We start from the raw sequence: 11,351 nt of genomic DNA, 5'->3' as shown, positions 1-11,351 counted from the left end.
CAGCCTTCTGGCCAAGCAGGGTCTCCGCTGGCAGTCAGATGGCAGTAGACGGTTGTACTACACGGAGGCGATCAGTTGAGAAGGAGGCTGGCTCAACTGGACTCGGCTGGAAATAGCTGGAAGTTGCCGCCCAAGATCGCGACAAATGGAAGATTCTTCTGCGAGCCCTATGTCCCTAATGTGGGTGTGATGTATTCAGCTCTAAGATGTTTTATATACAGTGTTATTTTATATTCATAATTTTATATTTGGTTTTACAACGTTGTCACTGTAAAACAATTTGAATGTTACGTTGCTATAGCAGTCTACAAAACATCCTTGTCTTACCAATACCTATATCGTGTAATTTTCTCTGTAATAAAATTGTGCTTCCTATAAACAGTGTTTCCGTGATAGCGTAACCATTACAGTGGGATAACAGGAATGCATCATCATCATCATCATAGTTTTTTTAACTGTGTAACTTTCGGCAAGTTGTACATTTGTATAAGATCTAACCTCCTTGCCCTTGGCGATGGGGCGCCGCTTGGTCCGCTGCGGGCGCGCCGGGCGCCGCGCGCTGCCCGACCACGAGGACGATGAGGAGGTTCCGCTGCCGGATACTCGGTGGCTGTGGCTGTGGTTCCCCATCTGCAACACAGATATATGGTGTTATTCAATGATTTATAACTCAAGATAGGTTATAGGCGTTCCAAAATTGAAGCGCTTATCTCGTGACAAATTGGACAAGTTGTTTTTAGTCGTGGCTGGACAAGCGAGAAATGTGCACGTGCTAACGAGCTCCCGAAAGAGAAAGAGGCGACCTTATGTTTAACAACGAGTGTGAGAAAGATGGATGGAATGAGAAAATTAATCAAAAATAACAGATTTCTTTGTAGGCACAGAAATAAATATGGAAGTATTTTTTGTGCTCCTCAAGTATGAGTATAACCTATCTATTGTTATATAATATCATTGGTGTTATTCATAAACGGCTGCTTTAGGGTCAGTTGCACCAAACTGTTCATATCGTTAAAGTGTTCGCTACATTTGCATGTATGGAAAGTTTCAGGCTGACATTGCTCAGTCTGTCAAATGTGGTTGGTGCAACTGGCCCTTAATCAGTTGATGATCGTCGTTTGTCCCTATCTGTGTTATGTCATAGAGACGGAGAAACGACGATCATTAGCTGATTAACTTAGCAGACGAATTTTTGATGATTTCAATCGGACTAGATGTTTTTATCTCATTTTTAGGTTCTTTCTTGACTAATTGCGTGTAGAATCTATGAAATATTTTTTCCCAATTCCTATGCATACAGAACAACATGGAAATCCATGAAAGAGGCATTTGTTCAGCCGTGGACGCAAGTCTGGAGAGAAGCTAATTGTGCGGCAAGGTAGGTATATATTCAACTCCGTCAAGTGGACGAAAACTAAACCTGGACAGAAAGTCTAATCAGAGGCTTATAAAAAGGTTGCCCATTCCATTCTAATTTGAATCTTTGACAAATCTGCATTGCAATTGTATTGTTAATGCAATTGTGTTGTGTCGTGTTAGGGACAGCCCCAGCAGCCTTCTGAACACTTATTGACAGTTTAAATTGTCCAATAGTTCGCAAATGGAACGCTATGCACATGGACAACAGAAGTGCTGTTGGGCTAATGTAGTTAGGTATTTAGTTTAATTTAATTTATTGTATGTTATGTAATGCACCGGTTGGCAACCTTTTAGCAGCCAAGGGCCACATAGTAGTTAACGAAGTTGACGCGGGCCGCACTTTGTTAATATTTATGACTAGACTAGACATTGTCGTTTGTCAATATTACATACAAAATAGCCAGGGAGGCTTGCGGGCCGCAAGTGACAGGTTCACGGGTTGCCGACCGCTGATGTAATGTATGGGTCTATATTATTATTGGCGCATTTTGATGTCTGGGCGGCTAGAGAATAAGAGGACAAACTAAGTTAAAATATGAACTGACTATATTGCTGTGACATTGTTATGTATTTCATAAGACAAGACATAACATACAATTACAATTTAACTTATTTAACACACACCATTATAATTTGACAGCAAACTAAAAGGAAATTCTGCAGTTCACCAGTGTGATTTAGTGATATGCAATGATTTTTATACAAAGATAGTATTTACATACAAACATACATACACATTGCTGTTGTTTAGATGTACATCATATTCAAGCGAAATCTAACCAGACTATGTTAAAACTGGACATACAACAGATCAAAATAGACACATTGATAAGTTCATAAATTTGTACACAACCAGTCCAAATCTACATTTGATAAATATCAGTTACACATACAATTATTTATGTCACAGTACATGCTTTCATGTGCAAAATGTCCTTGTCTAGCCTTGTCACATGTCCAAAATGCACATAACAAGAGTGCTAAAGGTCAATGACATATCCAATGAGTTTTGCGTGGAAATCACAAACGAATATTGCAATTTTTAGCGTGGGAACGTCACTAGAAGAAAATTAGAGACACAATTAGTCAGCCATTTTTGTTGTGTGGCTGGACTTACCGCGATCTCGAAGAGCGACGGGAAATCCTGTTGAGGCTCGTGGTCTGCCAGCCCCGCGAGCATACCGAGCTCAGCACTCAGGTTCTCGAGCTCTGCGCCGATACGATCAGCCCTATCAGCGTCACCCAGCTCATCCTTCAGGATATCACCGATCTCTTGGGACACCGAAGCCACTGCGGAGGCCACTTCGTCAGGGGGCACTCCTTCCTTCCCCGGGCCTTCGGTGACACCGGCGAGAAGCTCGGCTCCCTCTGAAGTACCCGTGCTCGGCTCCGCACATTTCTCAGCGGAAAACATCATTTGCAAACCAAACACCGCAACTGCTCCGAAAAACGAAACATCTAAAGTCACACACTGTTAATATAGATCACACAAACAGTGAAGATTCAGTGGTAAATGAGTGAAAAACCATTTTTTCTCAACACTGATTTAGCCCGAAGGTTTTGACAATACCAATATGGCGACGATATTTTTAGGAATTTATGACCAGCCTCAGATGGATTTTATATCATTTTAAAATCTGGCAATATTCCTTTTTTTTTGGATAATCGAATGATATCGATCCAAGGTTATTCTAAAGTTTTTATTAGATTTTTCATATATTTCATTGCTAATTGCTTGCGTTACTTGAAATAATAAAGAGTAGAAGGAAATAATTTATTTAACTAAACTTATTTTAGTTTCGTGAGCAAACGAATAGAAAACGTATTCTTGAATTAGTTTAGTTTGTTTAATAATTTAAATTCTATACAGTTACTGTTCATAACAATTAATCTAACATATTAAGAAAACAAATAAAAATAATCAAATAAAAATTTAATGCAAGTTTAGACTCGATGACTCGATACTCGATAGTACAGTCGAATCGAACGGGTTTACCACGTTTAGTTTTACCTTCTCAAAACGTGAATGTTGGGGGTAGCGGAAACGCTTATATTCAATATTTTCATTACAATACAGGTTTTAAATGACCGTTAATTATCTTCAAATTTCAAAGATTAATTTATGAAATTCAATCAAAATCATAATCGGTTACCTTTTCACCGATCACACTATTATTATTTACGGCCAGCAACCCTAACCGGAACTGTCGGGTCTTATGTCAACTTGATATTTGTTTGACACTTACAGATTGTGCGCGAACAGCCTCAACTGGAAATTCACATCTAATTATAAATTTTATATATAAAAAAATTTATTGCAGGTAAAATACCGCAGTGCGATGCACACGGACACGTGGCCACTATAGTTTTAGGGCTACAAACCGGCCCGCTTAATTTAATTAGTCTATTTGCTTACTCGGTACTCTTGTGTATAAAACTGTGCCCGTTTCTAAGCTAATTTTAGGATTTAGATCGAGCTGAAGGTATTAAATTAAGTATAAATATTAGTGTTTTGAGATTAGGCACTTTATAGATAAGTTATGGCAGTGCAAAATAAAGTTTTATACGCGTTTCGCGGATGGATAGCATTCGTTGCGTTTATGGACTTGGGGACCGCCGGCCGGTCGTACATCGAACGGCGGTCGTTCCTCAGTCACCACGGGGAAGCTGAGCACTTAGATGGTGAGTTTTTGTTTTTTTTAGCCTTATATGTCTTATTTCTGGTCAAATATCTAGTCTATTTCTTCTAATTTAGATGTCACTTAAAAATAACTACAGTTTAGTTTAAGTTGATTCAACTTAACTCGATTAAAACTAGCTTCTAAAAGTACCAGAAATAATCTTGCCTATATTTGGGAAAGAAAAATTACAAAATGGATGCCTATTCAGACATGATATGAATCTTAGATTTAGTCCATTTAATTGGTTTCTAGTTAGAATCCTCAGTGAGTCGTGTTCAGGTATTTGTGAGCGCCTTGGCCGCTCCAATATATCTGATGGCAACTGTATATTCTTGTTTGTGTTTCAGGAGATTTCACAATCTCCCGGATGCTGGGCATGTATTCGGTGCTGAAGGCCCTGGCACTCATCCACTGTACGCTTTACATACATTACAGGCCGTAAGTTAGAAACAAACATGTCATTACTAATAGAAAAGCTAGATTTTTTCACACATTACAGCTTATTAGGGTTCCGTACCTCAAAAGGAAAAACGGAACCCTTATAGGATCACTCGTGCGTCTGTCTGTCCGTCCGTCCGTCTGTCACAGCCTAACTAACTCTCCGAAACTACTGGATCAATTAAGTTGAAATTTGGCACACATATGTAAGTTTGTGACCCAAAGACGGACATGTAACGTAAACAAATGAATTTTAAATATGGAGGCCACTTTTGGGGGGTAAAAAAGAAAATTAAAAAATAAAGTTTTTCAAACTATATCATGTTACATATCAAATGAAAGAGCTCATTTTGAGAATCTCAAATATATTTTATTTATAAATTTAAGATAAATAGTTTAGCAGTTATTCAAGAAAATAGGCAAAAAATGACCATTCCCCCCCTTTATCTCTGAAACTACTAGGTCTAAAATTTTGAAAAAAATACACTATACAAGGTGGCCCATTTAGATCGGTCAGTATGGGAAAATCTGAAACTATAAGACATACGTCGATCTCTTCTTAGGAACCATGTCATCGATTTTAGTAACAAGAATAACTGCATTCATACATTTAAAAAACAATGTGTACTCAGCTCGGGAATCGAACCCGGACGTTTTGAAAAAAAAAACTAAAATTATTTCTATTTAGATATCGATTGTGTAGGTCTTAAGCAGTGAAAGCATATAACTGGAAACCGCCTTTGGGAACATTACCGTTCAAATTCTCGGGCCAAATTAGCACACATACACAATTACGCCTACATTTAAATAAGACGATACGTTTACAGAGCCTGTCTCTATTACACTAACGTACACAGCTAAGTGTAGATGAAATGCATATAATGTCAATAACTACCAATCAGCGACATTAATCCGCTAATAACCTTCTTGCAGTACGTACTGGCCGCTGAGAGTTCGCGGTACATATTTGATTAGAATATGACTTGGACAGGGATAGGTTTATGCCATACATTGAAGAACCAGTCAAATAATTCACTTATAATAATTTAATGCAGATTAAAAGATAACTATAGATGGTCAAGCAAATCTTGTCAGTAGAAAAAGGCGCGAAATTCAAATTTTCTATGGGACGATATCCCTTCGCGCCTACATTTTTCAAATTTGCCGCCTTTTTCTACTGTCAAGATCTGGTTGACCAAGTATAGTTAAAATGTTGTTATGAAATTAAATGACAGACTAACTCAACATAATTAAATATTCATTGTTGTAGGTATAAATGTATTCCGCTATAATAAGTATTTTGTATATTTTATTATCAATCTGTATGGCAGTGCGAAGTCACGTTCAGAGCCCGTACCATGAGTCACTGACAGTGTCAAAACTGACATTTACGCTATCGAGAACGTAATTTACTTTCTATACATCTCGTTTGCACTAATATGCGAGTACGAGCGAGATGTATAGAAAGTAAATTACGTTCTCGACGGCGTTTGTCAGTGCCAAACTGATGGTAACCGTACTGGTATAGTCTGTCCGTTTTTCTAAGATCAAGTACGCCATAGTAAATGTATGGCGAACTTGATCTTAGAAATCTGACAGGCTATACAGCCTGCAAAATTTACATGGGTAGGTACACGAATCGGGTCAAAAACATTTGAACAGGCGGAGTCACAATAAATCCCCACTTCCAGTTCCAATAGAAATATTTTATATGTATATAGCCGGTCAAGCAAGTTTGTCAGTAGAAAAAGGCGCATAATTACAATTTTGTATGGGACCATAACCGTTCGCGCGCTTATATTTTCTAAATTCGCCGCTCTTTCTTTTCTACTGGCTTGAGAGAGAACCTACATATATGTGACAGTAGACGGTGGATTAAAATGATCAACATTTTGAAATAATGTGTGTATTTGTTAAATTAATTCCTAAACCAATAAGTTAGAAAATACCTAAACCAATCATAAGTTAATAAAATAGTCTACTTCATTTGGCATAAAACCATCCCTATTATCCTCGCAATTTAAAAAGTCGTATGTTGTTATGAAAGTCGTATGCAGTTGTTACGTTTTAGCTTAGCACGGTAGTATTGAAAAAATGTCGTCATGTTTATTCCAAATTTTACTGAAGTTATCTGTTTACTACAAGTGAAAAGTGATTCCACTGTCCTTGATATGAACTAAAACAACTTCTGCACCACTTCACGACACATGAAGACATTTTTAATTACAAAAAAACGTAGTTTTTATAAACCAATTTAGCCATCCGTCACTGACTGTCATCTCGGCCGCACTGAAGTTGCCAATCGAACAGTCTGTAAGCACCGCCTACAATCGAATACTTTACGTTGGGTCATAATTGAGCGGACAGAATACTTCCATGGTTTATATGCGTTCACTGGTCTTAAGCAGTAAATGTTACTATGAAACATGATGTCTGAAATGAATAAAATGCATTGTATTCATATCCTTTAATTTATTTTAGTATGTTTTCGAAATGGCCACCATTTTTTTCAATACATTTTACATAAAAAAAAATTAAATGTATGAATGCAGTTTTTCTTGTTACTAAAATCGATGACATGGTTCCTAAGAAGAGATCGTCGTATGTCTCATAGTTTCAGATTTTCCCATACTGACCGATCTAAATGGGCCACCCTGTATAGTTCTTTATCTATAGATGACAGGAAAACCTATTAGAAATGTGCAGTCAAGCGTGAGTCGGACTTAAGTACTTAGTTTTTGATCCGACCCCTACGGGTTTTTTAAAGAGATTTTACTCACTTTTCATTAAAAAAAAACATATTGTTAAAAATACATGTAACGTAAATAAATGAATTTTAAATATCGAGGCCACTTTTGGGGGGTAAAAGAGCAAATTAAAAATAAAGCATTTCAAACTGTATCGTGTTACATATCAAATGAAAGAGCTCATTTTGAGAATCTCAAATATAATATATTTTTTATAATTTTAAGATAAATAGTTTAGCAGTTATTCAAGAAAATAAGCAAAAAATGACCATCCCCCCCCCCCTTTATCTCTGAAACTACCGAGTCTAAAATTTTGAAAAAAATACACTAAATAGTTCTTTACCTAAAGATGACAGGAAAACCTATTAGAAATGTGCAATTTTTGATGGGTGTTTTAAAGACATTTTACTCACTTTTCATTAAAAAAAAAACATATTGTTAAAAATTTTGTAATGTACGGAACCCTTGGAACGCGAGTCTGACTCGCACTTGGCCGGTTTTTTATTTTTACACTTTGCAGCTCAAATTGGAAACTAACTTCACATTGATTTTTCGCGCTAATAAACAGGGCGCTTCTGTACTCCTCCCTACATTTCACGAACACACCCTACAGCTTGCAATACCACCTTAACCCAGCGGCGGTAGCAGGGTCGGATTTTTATCGCTTGTCACCATACCTGTCACGTTCTAACAAGTGTGTAAGTGACGGACATAGTGACAGGGAATAAAAACCATGCTGCGCCCACAGGATGGGTTTTTTTTAGAGTTCTGTACCTCAAAAGGAAAAAACGGAACCCTTATAGGATCACTCGTGCGTCTGTCTGTCTGTCTGTCTGTCCGACCATACAATTTTGAACAAAATACACAAAATAGTTCTTTACCTATAAATGACAGGAAAAACTATTCAAACAGTCAAGCATGAGTCGGACTTAATGTACGGAACCCTTGGAATGCGAGTCTGACTCGCACTTGGCCGGTTTTTTTAGTTTTTAGGCCATTTTAGTCACCAGTCAATACAGATTTTGTTTTTTAGGGTTCCGTACCCAAAGGGTAAAAACGGGACCCTATTACTAAGACTCCGCTGTCCGTCCGTCCGTCCGTCCGTCCGTCTGTCACCAGGCTGTATCTCACGAACCGTGATAGCTAGACAGTTGAAATTTTCACAGATGATGTATTTCTGTTGCCGCTATAACAACAAATACTAAAAACAGAATAAAATGAAGATTTAAGTGGGGCTCCCATACAACAAACGTGATTTTTGACCGAAGTTAAGCAACGTCGGGCGGGGTCAGTACTTGGATGGGTGACCGTTTTTTTGCTTGTTTTGCTCTATTTTTTGTTGATGGTGCGGAACCCTCCGTGCGCGAGTCCGACTCGCACTTGGCCGGTTTTTCAATTTATATCTCGTATTATACATCTAAGTGTTAATTTCCAGCGTGGTATCCATGGGCTACTGGTCCCTCATGCTAACCATCGTGCTGTACTTCACTGAAGCCTTCTGCTACCACTCGACCAACCTCAATTTCTACGTCGTGTTCCCGTGCATACTCAACAGTAAGTAGTTACTTACGTAGTTACGTACTTAGTCTGGAATCGGGCTGAAAACCAGCGCCGGGCATCTAGGCCCGGCACACGCTGAGGCTGGAACCCTTTAATATAAAAAAGCGGCCAAGTGCGAGTCGGACTCGCCCATGAAGGGTTCCGTATTTAGGGGATTTATGACGTATTAAAAAAAACTACTTACTAGATCTCGTTCAAACCAATTTTCGGTAGAAGTTTGCATGGTAATGTACATCATATATTTTTTTAGTTTTATCATTCTCTTATTTAACTTATTTTAGAAGTTACAGGGGGGGGGGGGGGACACACATTTTACCACTTTGGAAGTGTCTCTCGCGCAAACTGTTCAGTTTAGAAAAAAATGATATTAGAAACCTCAATATCATTTTTGAAGACCTATCCATAGATACCCCACACGTATGGGTTTGATGAAAAAAATTTTTTGAGTTTGTGTTCTAAGTATGGGGAACCCCCAAATTTTATTGTTTGTTTTCTATTTTTGTGTGAATATCTTAATGCGGTTCACAGAATACATCTACTTACCAAGTTTCAACAGTATAGTTCTTATAGTTTCGGAAAAAAGTGCCTGTGACATACGGACGGACAGACGGACAGACAGACATGACGAATCCATAAGGGTTCCGTTTTTTGCCATTTGGCTACGGAACCCTAAAAAGGATGACAGGTCTGGCCTAGTGGGTAGTGACCCTGCCTGTGAAGCCGTGGTCCTGCATTGGCATTTATTTGTGTGATGAGCGCAGATATTTGTTCCTGAGTCATGGTTGTTTTCTATGTACATATTTAAGTATTTGTTGTCTGAGTACCCACAACACAAGCTTTCTTGAGCTTACCGTGGGGCTTAGTCAATTTGGGTAAAAAATGTCCTATAATATTTATTTTTATTTTAAGTATGGTCCAATCTGATCATTAGGCGGGTCCATACAGAACGGGCCGCCTCGCGAAGAAAATGCCTCGCGGAGCTAGGTCGGTGCAATCCTCGAAGCAATGCGGCCGAGGCACGTCGACACAGAGAGAGCTGCTTCGCGCGGTAATTTCCTCGCGAGGCGGCTCGTTTAGTGTGGACGCGCCTATTTGGAAATCTTATTGCAAAGACATAAGGCCTACTAATTCAGTCAGTTAACCCCTTACTTCAGGTAATAAAAAAATATTTGTTTAAATTTGAACTTTAATATGTAGCTGTCTATAGAGTTGAATATTATAACTGCCATAAATGGCATTTGCGGTAAAGATATGAACAAATACTAAAAATAGAATAAAATAAATATACGTGATCTTTTCTCTGTTTTTTGCGTAACGGTACGGAACCCTTCGTGCGCGAGTCCGACTTGGCCGGTTTTTTTACGATTTTCGTATAAATTTTACAATCAATAATTATTTGACGTGTACAGTCACCTGCAATAATATGTTACACAGCGAAGGCCGCAAAAATATCTGACACGATCTTATTTGTAGAGCCATAAGAGCGTGTCACATATTTTAGCGGCCTTCGAAGAGTAACATATTATTGCAGGTGACGTGAACTGATGTTTGCGTACTAACTCACATTTATAGACGGGTCTAACGCGAAATTGATTAAATTACCTTTATTTACCGACGTTTCGACACAGGTTTCATTGGTCGTGGTCTCTGTTTTGACATTTTGCTGGGACATCACTTAGCCGCGACCACGACCAGTGAAACCTGTGTCGAAACGTCGGTAAATAAAGGTATTAATTAATTGAATAAATTTCGCGTTAGACCCGTCTATAACTGTCAGTTAATATGTGTTCAAAACGCGAAAGTTATAAATATTATGATGTTTCCGTTCCAGTAATAACCCTGCTGGGCCTCATATATCTGCCCACGAAGCTGAAGCTTTGGGGCCAGATACCAGGCACCTCCGGTATGGAGAGGGAGGTGGAAGATGAAAACACTCAGATCCTCCGGCAGATGGGCAACTTCAAACGGCGGAGGCCGCAGGCCAAAAACAAGTATGTCTGATCGCGGGGACTGTCATAAGTTGCATTAACTTTTTTAACGGCCTCCGTAGCCTAGTCGGTAGTGACCCTGCCTACTAAGCTGGAGGTCCCGGGTTCGAATCCCGGTAAGGGTATTTATTTGTGTGTTCATCACAAATATTTGTTCCTTAGTTATGGATGTATTCTATGTATTTAAGTACTTATATGTATCTATATATTATATGTATCGTCGTCAAAACGTATCGTAGGTACTGCAAAACGGATAATTTTGTCACAGTGTGGTTTTTCAAGCACTTAGAAATAATTATAAAAAAATTACCTACGATGTTTTTGTTAACATTATACATATACACATGTGGAAGATTGTACTTAATATTCTTGTGATAATCACAACATTAAATACCTATATCGAAAAGGGTGACTCATGTTGAAGTAAAAAATTGCTCGACATGCTTCGCTCCATAACGAGTAGAAATGCAGGAGCAAACAAAAGTGGAGTAGATAGTTGTGTAGTCTTAATTATAAAC

General features: G+C 38.4%; 2 protein-coding genes across 2 annotated transcripts in view; one reads left to right on the top strand and one right to left on the bottom strand.

Moving 5' to 3' along the window:
- Window positions 1-3,147, bottom strand: part of LOC134660034 (uncharacterized) — an 81,529-nt gene extending 78,382 nt beyond the window's left edge. Inside the window, exons 1-2 of the mRNA XM_063515734.1 lie at window positions 2,537-3,147; window positions 499-630 (exon numbers count right to left, since the gene is read on the bottom strand). Of these exons, the coding sequence (XP_063371804.1) occupies window positions 499-630; window positions 2,537-2,836 (432 nt within the window). The 5' untranslated portion in view covers window positions 2,837-3,147. The remainder of the gene's footprint in view (window positions 1-498; window positions 631-2,536) is intronic.
- A 452-nt stretch (window positions 3,148-3,599) lies between these two features.
- LOC134660190 (uncharacterized) lies at window positions 3,600-10,875 on the top strand. Its single transcript, XM_063515916.1, has 4 exons — window positions 3,600-4,101; window positions 4,448-4,538; window positions 8,721-8,839; window positions 10,677-10,875. Exons 1-4 carry the CDS (start codon window positions 3,960-3,962, stop codon window positions 10,844-10,846), a joined length of 522 nt encoding a protein of 173 aa, XP_063371986.1. The 5' UTR covers window positions 3,600-3,959; the 3' UTR covers window positions 10,847-10,875.
- Window positions 10,876-11,351: the final 476 nt, after the last annotated feature.

Source organism: Cydia amplana, chromosome 26 (assembly GCF_948474715.1).
Source record: "Cydia amplana chromosome 26, ilCydAmpl1.1, whole genome shotgun sequence".
In the NCBI taxonomy this organism is placed as follows: domain Eukaryota; kingdom Metazoa; phylum Arthropoda; class Insecta; order Lepidoptera; family Tortricidae; genus Cydia; species Cydia amplana.
This window is presented reverse-complemented; position numbering and strand designations above follow the sequence as displayed.